General features: G+C 42.8%; 1 protein-coding gene across 11 annotated transcripts in view; it reads left to right on the top strand.

Annotated features, from left to right (window-relative positions):
* Positions 1 to 14,669, top strand: part of IQSEC1 (IQ motif and Sec7 domain ArfGEF 1) — a 347,139-nt gene that overhangs the window by 279,162 nt on the left and 53,308 nt on the right. For 2 of the 11 annotated variants that reach the window (XM_057380366.1, XM_057380367.1), the window contains exon 1: positions 2,511 to 2,665. The exons of the other annotated variants lie outside the window; for them this stretch is intronic. In XM_057380366.1, coding sequence (XP_057236349.1) covers positions 2,601 to 2,665 — 65 coding nt within the window. In that variant the 5' untranslated portion in view covers positions 2,511 to 2,600. Of the gene's footprint in view, positions 1 to 2,510; positions 2,666 to 14,669 lie in introns of those variants that run through there. 11 annotated transcript variants of the gene reach the window in all.

Genomic DNA, 14,669 nt, shown 5'->3' with positions numbered 1-14,669 from the left:
TCAGCCAGCCCACTTGCTTCACAATTATTTCCCTCAGACTTCTGGGCTGATCTAGGGAGTGCAAGTTCATGCTTTGAAATCTTTGTTTACTTCCTCTTGCACAGGGATTTCCCAGTTCCTTCATTTTTGCTTAGGTCAAGTTGATCTGACAGAGCAAAGATAATTTTGTGTTGTGCTATTAGCTGTGCTCCAAGTAATTGCCAGGAATAAGGATAGTAGGATATGAAAAGTTACTTTTTGATCTCCTTACACTGCACTACAAATTTCTACGATATCTTAGTGACAGCTCTAATGCTAGTTAGGTGTCACAATAGCAGCAGGAGAACCACAGAGAATGTACATCCTACTGGTTCTGCCAAAGTTTCTTATGTGAAGGGCAGATCAAWAAAGTGGGATGGAAGCCCATGCTGGCTCTGTGTTGGTAGAAGAGCCTCTCCTGCCCATCTTTTGAGGCCTGAAACATAAGTATGTTGAGCACTTCTGTCATCAGGATGGCAAAGAAATGTAGCTATGTGCCACCAAAAATTGTCCTAAAATGTCAAGATACGCTAAATCACCACCTGAGAGAGGGTGGATTGCAGTGTAGATTAGTTACTGTTACCTGAGGAAAACTGGATTGTACACTGTGGATTATGATTGAATGAAAATGGTTTTGGAACATTGAAACATTCACAAAAAATCCCTCCAAAAATAACTGCATCAGGCTGCCTCAACTCGGAAACCACATTGTTGTCTGTGTAGTGCAGCAAGAATTTGTTTTTCTGTGTTTAATTCCCCCCGTTGGAATACATGCAGGATCTTAAATGTGTAGATGATTTGGGCATTTAATCTCTAYTTTAAATTTTAATGACACATTCAAACAAGAAGTGGTCTAACAAAAACAAAACTAACAAAAACTTTGTACCAGAATGGTCAAAACTAAATTGGCAATTCTGGATGCTTGACATTGATGGGGGAAAGCCATCTGTAACAATTATCCACGCAGTGTTTGGAACGGGATGTGTTTATATTGCTTGGTTATTTGCTGATCTAGAGTGATCATATCTGTAGAAGGAAGGTTGTGTTTGAAGTGGCTTCAGARAAGCACATTCTTCAGAAAATTCTGTGACTGCCTTTGAGGTCAGAGCTTCCCAGCCGCCCTTTCCAATACGTCTCCTTCACAACCCACGCTAAAACTGTCTGCACTTCGTTCCTAAATGGAAACTTGGTTTCTGAAGGGGTTGACTTTTGAGAACCGCTTGTGTCTGCTTTGGATTTGTCTCTGTTTACAAGTCGAGATGAAGCTTTATGCAGGAGGGCATTGAGTCAGGACCAGAAAAATGAGGGGTTGTTATGGATCCCAGACCTTCTGCGGGGAAGAGGCTGTCTGGATAATCGTAAGATGTTGAAAGCAGGCATTGCAGTGTAAATAGTCTCTGGTTAGAGTCTCGCAGTGACATTCCTGTGAAAACAGCGGGTGTAGGTGTGTCCTTCCTTAAGGTGTTTGAGTTTCACTGAAAGCTAGTTAAACCCAGGCTTATTGGAATCTATGCCTAATGCTTCCTTAGGAAACTATATAAAACTCACGCTCCATCCAAATGTTTAACGGAGGTTTAGGTAAAGTTGCCTCGCTTCTTTTGACCACCCTGAAAGACGGATCAGCACCCATGGGATGTAGAAATACGAGCTATTTATGTATATGTTGTATACACAGCCTTGAGCCGTCCTCCTTCTCTCACCCCGGTTCGCCTGAGAGACATTTTTAGCTCCTGACTAAAGTTTCCCCAACTGCAGAGATCGGCCAGCGGTGCTTGTGTTATTACAGGGTATGGATGTATGGGGAAGGTGTTGTTATTTCGTTGTCGAGGGGCCGGGGGCCTCACCCGGAGCCGGCCCGAACGGCCCCCGGCCACAGTGAGGGTGTGAGGGGAGCCCCTGGAGAGCGATGCCCGCCGGAGCCGCCCCGAGGGACACCCGSCCATGGTGAGGGGTCTGAGGGCTGCTAGTGTGAGGGGAGCCCATGGAGAATGGTGTCCGCTGGAGTCACCCCGAGAGACTCTCGGCCACGGTGAGGGATCCTCGGAGAATGGTGCCCGCTGGAGCTGCTCCCTAGAAGCCCCCGGCCACGGTGAGGGGTGTGAGGGGAGMCCATGGAGAATGGTGCCCGCTGGAGGCGCCCTGAGAGGCCCCCGGCCACGGTGAGGGGTGTGAGGGGAGCCCTTGAAAAACGGTGCCCGCTGGAGCTGCCCCGAGAAGCCCCTGGCCACGGTGAGGGGTGTGAGGGGAGCCCATGGAGAATGGTGCCCGCTGGAGGTGCCCTGAGGAGGCCTCCGGCCACGGTGAGGGGTATGAGGGCGGCTGGCGTGAGGGGAGCCCTTGGCGAGCGGTGCCCACTGCAGCCGGCCCGAGAGGCCCCCGGCCACAGTGAGGGGTACAAGGGCGGCTGGTGTGAGGGGAGCCCTCAAAGCCGCGCTTTTCCCGGGAATCCCGCCCTCCACGCGTGCGCTGTGCCCGCTTCCCTGCCCCGCCGCCGCCGGCTGAGGGGAGCGGGCGCGGGGCGGGGCGGCCCGAGGGGCGGCTATGGTGGCGCGGAGCTCCCCGCCCGACACTCCGGCTCGGCCATGTGGTGCCTGCACTGCAGCTCGGAGCGGACCCAGTCGCTGCTGGAGCTGGAGCTGGACAGCTGGTGAGCGCTGCCGAGGGGTGCGGGGGTGGCCCCCGAGCCGCCAGTGCCGCACAAAGGGCTCTGCGCCGCCACCGCCGCCGCTGCCCGGGCTCGCTGAGGGGCGGTGCGGGAGGATGGGATGATGGTGGGGTCCGGCTGGTGCTGGCGACACCCTTTTGTCCCTGAGGGTTGTCCGTGGGGATTATCCCTGGGGTCACCCCTATTGTCCCTGGGGGTTGTCTCTGGGGATTATCCCTGGGATCGCCCCCTTTGTCGCCGGGGGGGTTGTCTCTGGGATCACCCCGCTATATCTGGGGGTTGTCTCCGGGATCACCCCCGTTGTCACCGGGGTGTCTCCGGGTCGCGGGTCCTTCCCTGTGCCCCGGGTCGGGAGCGGGGACAGACAGCGGGTCCGTCTGCTCTGTAGGACCCGAGGAGTTAAATCATCCCCAGGGTTTAACCGCGGCGTCCCAAGCGGCCCCGCTCCGCTGTGGAGGCTGTGGGTTCAGGCAGGGCCGTAAATCCGCCGGGAGCTGTGGCAGCAGGGTGTGAGCTGACCTGGCGTGTGCCGCTCCACACACCGGTGTGTAAACACTGCTTTTGGGGAGTTCGGGATACTGCCAGGAATCACATGATTTGTGTCRAACCAGCGGTGAGTTCTACTGCAGAGCTTTGGTACAGGCTGTTCAGTGTCTGGGACCGGCCAGAGACCTGGCCTTGGCCTGGCAGCATAGGAAGGTGTGTCACAATCGGCGGGGTAAATCAGCATTTGCCGCTCTGCCCTCAGCCAGAAAAGAAATTAAGAAGAAAAAAAGTTTAGTTCAAAGGCCTTTAAAGTACAGCTGCTTGAACAACTGACACTGGAGAAACAGCGAGTGGGATTTGTCATGTTAATGCATGCAATCCCTATTGTTACAATGTTGTTAACTACCAAAATWATGTGTGTCAAAAGTACAGAAGCACAAAACTCTGTTCATGAGCTGCCTGAAAACTCGATGCCCAAATGAGTTTTGCTGGTGCGATGCTGTGTGTGGATTTACGATAAACTAAAATAGTTATCCTGCACTTGCAGTGCACTTGCAAAATGAATTTATCTCCAATGCRTCGTGGAAGTTGATTCCACCAAGTAATTCAGCCAAATGCTGAGCTGATCGACTGTTAAAGGAATATTCAACCTCGCTAAAGATAGAACTAACATCTTAAATTGGGTGTGGGCATGTGTGGAAAAATATAAAAGGAGGAAGTGACTGGATTCAATGTAACTATGTATGAATGCAACAGTTGCTTTTCTAGAAAAGAAAGGAAAAATGTTTTTGATAAAATGTTTCACAGTACAGTTTAGTCATACATTTAATGATCCTTCAGCCCATTTTTTACCTTAAGGAAGAGAATAATGTAAGTTTCCTGTGTGGAGTTGGTAATGTTTGCATAAGTGATGTTACTTTTGCATGGCTTGCTACAAAATAATTCATAACYGTTTCTTTAGTGACAGATTTGCCTATTACACAGTTACATTCTRTTATTCATCATTGTTTCAGACTTTTTTCCTCCATTTGCACATTGCTATGCACTTCCTTTCAGTTAAACTTGATTATTCTGCCTGATGTGCTAAAAGAGGAATTGCTGAGTACTTAGTTTGGATGGTTGTATTTAACTGTGTSTATTCTGGTGGCAGATACCCTTCATATAGACATAGAATTCATTACATCTATCCACTGCTTTGGGAGAACTAAGGCCATGCTGAATAAAATGACCCATTTTCCATTTTACTTCTACTTTTGTACCAGATTTTGCTGTTGTGATGTTCTGTTCTAGTTCCTGAAAGATATGGAGAGTACTATTACAAAGTAGTCAGCTGGGCTTTTTTTTGTCTTGGTTAAATAGGAGCTCAGTGTTGGGGTTTCCCATGTGAAGTCATCTATCATTCATTATTTTTTTCTATTTGTACTGATCTGAAATAATTCATTATCATCAAACATAATGTAATCCAAGATCTGGAGCTAACCAGTGAAAATCACAGTGCTCTGTGTATCAACAGCATTCAGTTGTTTCTTTGCCCCTTTAGAAGCTCTCTGGGAATCCTGGTGCAGTTAATAAGCAACCTGCAGTTCAGTTTCATTAAATAATTTGCAGCTTTCAGGTAAGGAAACCCAAGGAGTCAAGTTTTTCACCTGAACAGTGSAAATACTAAGTTGAAGAGTAACTCTGATTTGTTGTTGCTGCTACAGACTTGAATTGCAAGGTTGCAAAAACTGGATCCAGGGAGTGACTGTTGGGCAAAGAGACCTTCTCTGCTGGAGAAAGTGTCTTCACTAGTGGTTTGCAGGGTGTTCCTCTGGGGAAATGGGAAGTGATTTCTTGAGATTTCATGGCCTTCTCATGGTGGCCTTCGTGGTTTTTCTCATCCAGTCACCATTTCATGTTTGCAAATAAAAAATCTTTCAAGAGAATTTATTCATATGTCTATMGGAAGCATTTCTTCCAATACTGGGTCTTCATGAGAAAAATATTCTTCCACCTTTTGGAGCCTGGGATTGTTTCATGCCTTTGAGGGCCTCAAGAGTAGTGCAAGGACTTTGGGTGGAACAACTCCTTTGAAACAASAGTTTACCTTTATACTGATGATGTTTTCTCTGGAGTCTAAAGATGGCAATTCAAGACTCAAACTCTCTGAAGAGGCAGATCTTGCAATGATGTAGCTGATTAGCACACTTAGGTGATTGCTCTAATGATGCCTGCAAACCCTGCTTGCCCTGAACACCAATGAGAAGGAGCTGAAGAATAAAAGCCTGGCCTAAAGGTGGTGCTCAGGTGGTGGATGCCAGGTGTCACCCCAGCATTGGTGGATGTTACCTGTAGGTATTTAACAGCTGCTCACATATTTCAGTTGTTTTCCTTGGTTTTTACACCACTGATGTTCAGACTTCAGGGGCTTCCAGCAGAACCTTGGGACACAAGCACTGGAAGTGAGGTGTTRCCTTCCAAGTGAAACGTGTCCTTTTGTCCACTGTGATGTTCCTGTTGAAATCCAAAATACTGCYTCTCCTTAACTTTATAGCTTCAGCTGTGTGACTCTCTAGGAGTAAAATGGGATTTAGCCTGCTACCAGAGCATTTTGGAAATACGAGTACCATAAAGATGGTCTGGAAATTATCCATTAGTCCTTCATGGAATTTCAACATCCAGACTAATGGGCCCTCTTCATTGTAAACCYATGAGGCTTCCAGTTTCTGCAGGATTCTGGGAGGTGCAAAGGAGGGTTTAAGGTACTGTACTTTTGAAAATTGATTTTTTTTTTAAATTGTGAAGCACCACAGCAAAATCTTTTCATTGCAAGGATTTGCCATAATTCATAAAGGACTTTCAGGATGCAATTTTTTTTGCACTTTCAGCATTTATGTAGTTCTTCCTCTGTCAAACCCAATAGTAATTTTATCATTAATTTCAGAGTCAGGCATATTTTAATCACAGCAGCTGTCAATCAATTATTTCTTTTTATGTTTATTTAATAACRGAACTGCAGGAGACCTCAGAAACTGCAACCAAGATGGAGCCCTGATTGCTCTGYTTGTTACATTAAGTATGTGAGGATGTGCTCTAACCCAGGCTCTGCCTAATCCACAGAGCAACTGGAATTATGAGGAGGTGGCTCATGGGTTAGGGGAGAAAGCGTGTTGGTGCATTGCTTTTGTTAACCATGCTTTGTTTAGATGTCATTTGTGTTTAAACAGGGGATGGGSCAGAAGCCAAATTCATATTCCTGAATCTGCTGCTTTATTTCTGTTGCCCAGGAAGGCTGTATAGTTACAAGAGCAGAATCAAACCCTGTGTTTGGAGGTTCACTTCTAGTATCTTTATAGTGTCTTTTTTATGTCAAAAATTTTGTAATTATAGGTTTTGTTTAATTCATGCCTCTTAGTTATGCAGAAATAGTTACTGATCATGGACTTTTTTAGCAARACTTACTAATCAAAAATATTTTACTTACATAGCACTTCTCAYGTCTTTTGGGAATCCATTTGAATTTTATTTAGGTTCCATTTAGGGTACAGACAGAGATGGCAACTTCACTGCACTGCTGTGATTTGACTCCAGGTTTCCAGAGAAGAACAGATGCTGCTTTAATCCACTGTAGCACAAAGCCCCAGTATTACGTTAAAGGGRAATGCAAATTTAGCTAAATAAATCCTTTTGCTTCCTTACAATAGACAAAAGACTAGAATAGTTCTCATGAAATAATTGTAGAGATGTCTTTAATAAAAATAAAGTTAAAAAGACAAGCTTTGGTATGATTGAAAAAAAATCAAACCCTTTCGTCCCTGTGAGAGAAGCAGAAAATTAGAATGATGGCTTTGATAGCCTTTAATACAGGAAATTGATGTATTATATCTGTTAATCAGATTCTTTCAGTRGTTCACTGTCATCCCCATTAAACTTGTGCTTATAAACAAAGGACACAATTCACTGTTGCCTTCTGCTGTGCAAGCACAAACAAAATGCAACAGCTTTGATCCAGCTTCCATTTAYATCAGTGGCTACATACAGGGTATGGCAATAGAAAAAGAATCCTAAGCTTGTTTTGAGGGGTGTTTGCGTTGTTTAGTCCAAAAAATTTCAGTCACCCCTAAAATTCACCAGRTTAACAAGGATGGCTGTGTCACAAGCACAGAAAAAGAAAACCAACTTCCTTCTGTTTGTTAATATTTCCATGACCTTTCCAGTCATCTTCACACAGGGCAAAGGCAGCAAGGATGCAAGCCTGATGGATTTTCTGTCACAGGGAATGTTACAGCCAGCTTTGACTCTGTACTACAGGAGCATTCTCAATTTGTCTCTAATTGAATTTTCACTCGCTACCTTTGTGGCAGAATGGAYCCAACTCACTCTCAGATTACACAGAGAGAAAGATATGGCAGTGGCAGCTGTACCCTGAACTGGATTTAGCTTGAGTGCAGTGCTGCTTTTTAGTAGCCTGGAGCGGGAATGGTTATAGGAGAGATCCCTCCATTTTCATGGGCCAGGTTGGGATAGGCCATGTCAGCACTTGCACAGAATTCCAAGGATACATGTACGGGAAGGAATGGATGATTTGGAAGCTGTCCTGCCTTTAAAGATAGTACCAGAGACAGGGTTTCCCTCATTGTTTGGGGGCTGTGCTGAGGAAGTCRTCCTTCAAATGGCGAGGGACAGCAGTGTTCCTGATCCAGCTGCAGTTCCAGGGGTCTGAGTACAGAGAACAGGCCTGTATAAATCCCTGCCTTTCTGCTTGTGTTGCAGCCTAGGCAAATATTTTCTGTTAATGTAACATCACTCTACATTCTCAATCAGGAATAAAATTATCTTTATTTTTCTTTCTGTGTGGTTCCTCATTACKGTAAATGTACTGTGAGATGGCTGTTGAATTTCCATTCTAGAGGTGTCTGGGGTGATTCTCATGCTTCAAAGGTAATTTTTTACAAGGTGTTAAATGTTAGATAATATTGTCAGCTGTTCTTAGATTCGTGAAGGAAGAATTAATTTTTTTGTTCATATATTCTTTTCTTGTATTTTACTCTGAGTCTTGTTTAGAAGATACTAGTGATATTAAGCAATTAGTAGAAACTGGTTTCAAGAAGGAGCTGATTGTAATACTTTTAAATTTAAGGGAATGGGAAATGGGAGTTTACAGCTAATAGTTTCCTGTTAATACTAGGCATTAATGCCTTGTGAAGTAAGAGAGGACAGAGGATTACCTGGACTTAATGGAAATTTTCCCAGATGATGACAAGGTGATGCAAATTTGGATTCTTTTTTTGTTAAAACATGATTAAGATATTTTTGATTAGGTTAGCCTAGAAGAAAAATATTTCAGGTTTTCCTACCAMAGTGCAACATGCTACACAAGATCATTTCTCTCTGTCTTTGGTTGAGATTTTCAAAATCTGCCTTTACACAATATCACATTTTCATTTCACAAAATGGTGACCCTTCCTTTCAGGAACTGAGCTTGTAGCCCTGTCCTGTTTTCCATAGTGGAAAGAACTGTGATGTTGTGATAAAGAGCCTATAGATGACTAAGAACTACCCAAGTTCTTTATTTTAGGCTAACATACTATAAAGCATGTTATTTCRTGGTTGAGCAGCCTCACAAGCAGCCCCCAGCTAAGCCAAGCTGCATCCCTGTCACAGACACTGTCACAGAATATTCCTGAGCTGGGAGGGACCCACAGGGATCACCAAGTCCAGATCTGAAGTGAAAGGCAGTGCAAGGTGTTGGTGGTTCTGGGAGCCAGCAGTGCTGGGCAGCTGTGCTGCACCCAAAAGATGCTGCAACATGCTTTGCACAGCCCAAAAACTGCTCCTCTTCTGTGTGTGTGCAGTAAAAGATTTCCAAGGCATGAGTTGCTACCTGTGTTATTGCTACCTGTGTTACTCTTTTATTGTCATCAATGGGGTGAGTCAGAAGTTCTATTGAAAGCCTACACTTAATTCCTCTGACAGAGAAAAACTATAAAATGTATAGACTCAGCATAATGGGGAGGATATGTAAAAGGAAGGAAGTTTGTGAATGAGAAAAAGCATCTGTCAGCTCTTTAGCTGATTTAGAGGTTATGAGCAATCTTTTGAGGTCTCATTTTTAAAAGAGTGAAGATTWATGTGTAGTATCTTTGTGAGTAGGTCTGCAAATACCTTCTGTGTTTGAGCACATTGCCTTGAATCTAAGTATCATCTGCAAAACTTTTTTCCACCAAGCCCTGTACTTCCAACAAAAAAAAATCTCTTATTATTTGGTTTCCTTAAACACTGTGTTCTATACACTCTGATATAAACCTTGGGTGTGCTGCAGAGGATAAAATCTCCCTTTTACGAGGATGCCTGTGATTACAGAGAGGTGAGAGGTGGTTCTGTTCCAGTGAGTTACAACACCTCTCTCTCGGTGTCTGCAGAGTGCTCAAGGCCAGTCCCCGTTCTCACTGGCTGGGTAGGTAACAACACCCTGAGCTTCACTGGAACCAGGAACACGGGCCACATTCTCATCCTTTTCTCACCTACCTGCTGACAGTTTCCCATGCCCATTTGCACTGAAATATTTTGAAATGACATTGTTTTTCCATGGAGAAAACTGGTAGGGTTTCATTCTCTTTTAGGGTTGTTTTTTTAGACTTGGCACGGCGAGGCTGGCAGTCAAAATGGAGGGTTTGTACTGTGACTAAAATTGAGTGGTACTTTCATATTATATATACTTCCAGATTWAGTTAGATCAGTAAGAGGTTTCTCTGATGACTTTTAACAGCCAATCCTCCTTCTGCATTGTCTTTTTAAAGTATGTTGCTCTGTAATTTTGTGAGTTTTGTCTGTAACTTCAGAGGGAATTCAACTATCCACTAGAAGTTGAACAGTCCCTTTCTTCTCATTTTAAAAGTGGATCATTTTGGCCAACTATTTCTTAAATCCAAGAGAGACAGCAAAGTATCTCATGTTCATCAATAACATTGTTTGAAAGCACAATGYGTCAGATAATACCAATTGTATTACAACTAGTTGAAATTAAATCCCTTGATTTTTTTAAATAGTCTTCTTGTACAGCATTCATTTGCTACAGAAGTTAAAATGTGGTCTAAATGAATACAGTTGTTTAGGGGTCTGAGACCTTACCCAGTGCAGWCCAGTACAGAAAGATGGTTTTGTTGTCATTTCTGCTGCATGGAACTCTCTGCTCTCATGCTCTTTGTTTATGATGATTCTTAATTTCCCTCACAGACATACTGTGAAAGGCTGGTCTGCTCAAAGGTTGTTCCWAGCTCTCTGTACTGTGTCATATTTGTAAGCATTTCAAACAGTCTAGGGGCAAAACCTTAAAATGAGTCAATTCATAGCCTTTATCAAGTRTATTTGATCTAAGATGAGATAGTTTTGTTCTAGGTATGAAATTTCCGGACCCAAAACGTTGACTCAGTAAACAGGATTTTGTTAAGCATCTTCAAACTAATTCATGTTTCTATTACATATGGTATATGAGAGGGGAAAGAAAAGTATTATCCACCAAGATCTAACTGGGATGAGGAAACTAGTGTTAAGTCTTTTGCAGAACCTAATTGCCAGCTTGCCCAGCAGCAGTGCCATTCTCTCACCCCTTCCTCCAGTGAGCTTGACACAACAGCTGAAGAGGTGAAAGAGGAGGATGGCTGGCACAGGACACCAAAGATTCTTGCATTGTATCAAATGCTGCTTCAGCTGTGCATGCAAATCAGGGTTTTTTCAGCTGCAGACACTAAATCTTCCTTTTTAAAATTAGCAGTGTATAAAGGGCATGTCATGATATAAACAGTAGAATGCATACTAATATCTCCCTATGTCATATATAGTGTAGGTTTGCTAAATTAAGAGGATTCCTGCTGTTGAWTGGTGTATCTAAATAAATGATAAATAGTTGAGGTGAAATTCTACTTCAGCTGCATTGAGAAACTCCACAGATTTCTAAAGCTTATTGTATTGTGTAAAAGTTTACATAGCAGGGACTGGACAAAGTCTCCACAGATTTTGTGAAGCGGTCCATCCCTCAGACACCATAGTTACATTAAAATTGTTAGCTTTAATCCCTGTAAGAAACAAAGGATCCTTTTGAAGCATACAGGACATTTCTGATGTTAATATGTTTTATGCTGACACATTTAAAGAACTGGACATAAAAACCTAAAATTCTAAAAMTTGGGCTGGTTTGAGTCACACGCCTCAAATGATCACCCCTTAGTCATCTTTGAATAATATCCATTTTTTAAAGAGTTGTTTCTGAATAAACATATGCTGGGTGATGATTAACACAGTTTGGCAGAGAGTGATGCTGGCTGACTTTACCCAAGATAGAAGTGAACCTTTGCAAGCTGCACCCAAGTTCTGTTGGTGCTGCCAGTCCCCTTGTTACTTTTGCTAGTGACAATAAAATACAGCTTTGCCTTTAGCAGGCAGGATTCACAAGGCATTGAATGGTGCTGGGGAGGGTTGGTGGGTTTGGTCCTTCGGTACATGCTTGTGTCTGATGGCAGTATGCTGCCACTGTTGGACAAAAGTGAACTAGGGGCTGGTTAACTTTCCTTCTGCTACTTGGAAGCTGAAGAGAGTCTCAAGTAAGCTCTTCCCACATGGATATTCTTAGTTCTTAACCCTATTGTAAGTGTTATTCCCTAAAATGGGTGGATTGTTTCACTCTATTTCTATCTTGCTGCTGTCCATCTCCATTTCAGAAGACCGTGCAGTCATTCCTGCATTCTTCTTTGGTGGGGAGAATATAACCTCTCATCTTTCACTCCCACTCTCTGCTGCTACTGATGGCATCTAAGACTGTGGGTCAAAATGCCCTTTTTAAAAAAGCATTTCTGTGAATGCCTTTTATGGGATTACTTAGTGARAATTAAGGCTGGGCAGTGTCCAGGGAATGGGTGTTGGGATTGATTGGTGATTCAGACTCAGGGCTTGGAGCAGGGAGCAGCTGCAGCCTTGCAGGGTACTCAGGGGTACCTGTCTGTGGAGCTCTGCTCTCCCTCAATGCCTCTCAAACTCTTTGACTCAAGCTGCTGTTATTGACACTCTCACCACACWGAATATTACAGAATAAGTGACTGCTTTGTTAGGGTTTGCTTCTGAGACACATGCAAATGTTGTCTGGATTTTTCTTGCAACGATATTTAACTTCAGTCAGATGAATTACCTGGGACATTACTTTGATGTGTATTCAAAGGTYTCATTTGTTTTTAACAGAAACAGCTGAATTGAAAGTGCATTGGAAGTAAAATAYGTTGGTCAATATTTCTTTCCCGGATCAAAGCTTTTGTCACTGCCTGTGAATGCTGTTGTCCATCATAATGGCTTTGAACTCTTGGCAGCGTATATTTGAAAGTAGATTGGTTTGTTAATGTTATTGTGCTTATTGAATTTGGGGATTTGTGTAAGTTCTTAATAGAATTGACTTTTGTGTACTAGACAGCATAAACCAGACATGGCAATAAGGACTAGGTTCTTAGTTGTGAACCGTACTAATAATAAACTTCTGCTCAAATGTTCTCACTCCAGTGGGGAATATTGTAATGGGGGGGGTGGGGAAAGAAGCTAAACCACGGCTTGTGAGAAGTACATATGGTGAGTTCTGCATTTTGAGAAGTTATATTGAGAACGTTTTGTGGGGAGTAATTTGAGATAATACAATGCACACACCAGAGCTTTAATTAAATGCAACTCCTCATTTATAGCAGAGAGCACCACAGGTACCGAAGCACAAGGCAGCTTTGAAGCAGTGGGGTGTACCCTGTGCCAAATGAATGCTTCTGTGAGATGAAGTTGTGTGGGGAGGCTCAGTTCTGGAGAGCAGAGTTGCAATTGTCACTTATAATTACACATTCAAACCAGAGCTTTGTTGCACCGGTAAAGAYGAAGTTATATGCAAGAAATTAACTTTTGGAGAGGTTTATTCCTATGTGGAATGTCCACATTTGGCCTAAACATTTTTGCTATTTAAGTGGTTTGTTCCAGCCTTCATGTTGGAAGTGTTAGACCATACAGCTGCTGTAGCAGCTGCCATCCTGCTTCTCTCTGTTACCCACTTAGTTCCACRGGCAACTTCTGGTCTGCATTCTCTGGGCTAGGTAGAGAATTTGGATCTATTTCAAGTCTAAATCTATAATTAGGAGCTAAGATCACAGTTGGACTGGTTTTAACCTCCACGTTTTAAAAGGAGAGGGCTTGTGTAAAACAGATGCATAGCAATTCGTCTTCCCTGGGCATTTGGACCTGTTTATACAGAATATTTATTTTTGAGTGAGGCAGAAGTTTTACTGGAAATTATGTTTATGAAATGACATTTTAATGCAAAAAGCTTCACTCTGTGGTGTGCATTTAAATCCATCTCATAAMTCATAAGGCAGAGTCCCAAGAAGGTATCATGATACTTCAGCTGTAGATATGTTTGTGTTCATGGACRGAAAAGTTTCTAGGACAAAGGAAGAAGAAAAGTTTGCTGAATTGTTCTATCAGTAGAGGGGACTTAAAGGGAACCATATTTATGTTCATTTTTCCTTAAAAGGGGATTAAATTATRCAGTTTCAGGGAAAAGCAGACAAATTAGAGAGGGGATGGATTTGACTGAGGAATTTTATGAAGAATCACTCATGCAAATGCTTCGCTGTTCCAACAAATAAAGTATCAATCCTTCATTAAGCTCAATTTGAATTCAGGCAGTGCCAGCTACCTGGAGTTTTACTGCTGCTCTATCAGAGCCCTGCTTTAAAACCTGCCTGCTTCCCAAAGAACARAGCCCTTGGATTGTCAGGGCCAGGCTGCATGGCTTTATCACCTTGTGCTGACTAGAATTTTAAGCTGGGCATGTTTTTGTTGCTATATTCATAATATTCGTGCTGCCTTTCCACAATGTAGAAGAAATTTCTTTTGTGTACCCTTGAACTCGTGTTCATGCTTTTAAGGATCTAAAATGCTATGGAAAAATCTTTAAAGATGTAACAGCATAAACTTATTATATTGTCATACTTCTCTTTGTGTCCAAACCWGATTTTTTACAGGGTTAATATAATGCTGATTGGTTCTCATGCGTGTACTATCCAGTTGTTAGGGYCTGTTTTCAATTTCATGTCTTTATAATACAATGTTGAAAGTCCGTTCTAAAGGAGTGATGAAAATAATACTGATTTCAGAGAATGCTCACTGGTAAAATTGCTTCTCAAGCATTTGTTCTRTTCTGCTGGGAGGGTCCTTTTGGTTCTATTTTAAAAAGTTGCATGCAGTTTGGATTTGGCATTTGCATTATTTAGAAACATGGCTAATTTCTTTGTTCCAAACTGAATCTGCAACAAACTGGTTTGAACATTTGGATGATTTCTGTGAGCATATGTTCCCTTTATCTTCATATTTTAATTCTAAAAATGCACAGGGACACTTGACTGCTTGCAAACTGCTGGGTTTCTGGGGTGAGAGGCAGCACTGAATCATTCCTTGCATCTGATGTTATAATTATATTAAAGTATACTTTTTTTATATGCAT

The sequence above is a fragment of the Malurus melanocephalus genome, unplaced genomic scaffold (assembly GCF_030028575.1).
Source record: "Malurus melanocephalus ecotype Western Australia unplaced genomic scaffold, MMel_1.1 scaffold_449, whole genome shotgun sequence".
Classification (NCBI taxonomy): Eukaryota; Metazoa; Chordata; class Aves; order Passeriformes; family Maluridae; genus Malurus; species Malurus melanocephalus.
This window is presented reverse-complemented; position numbering and strand designations above follow the sequence as displayed.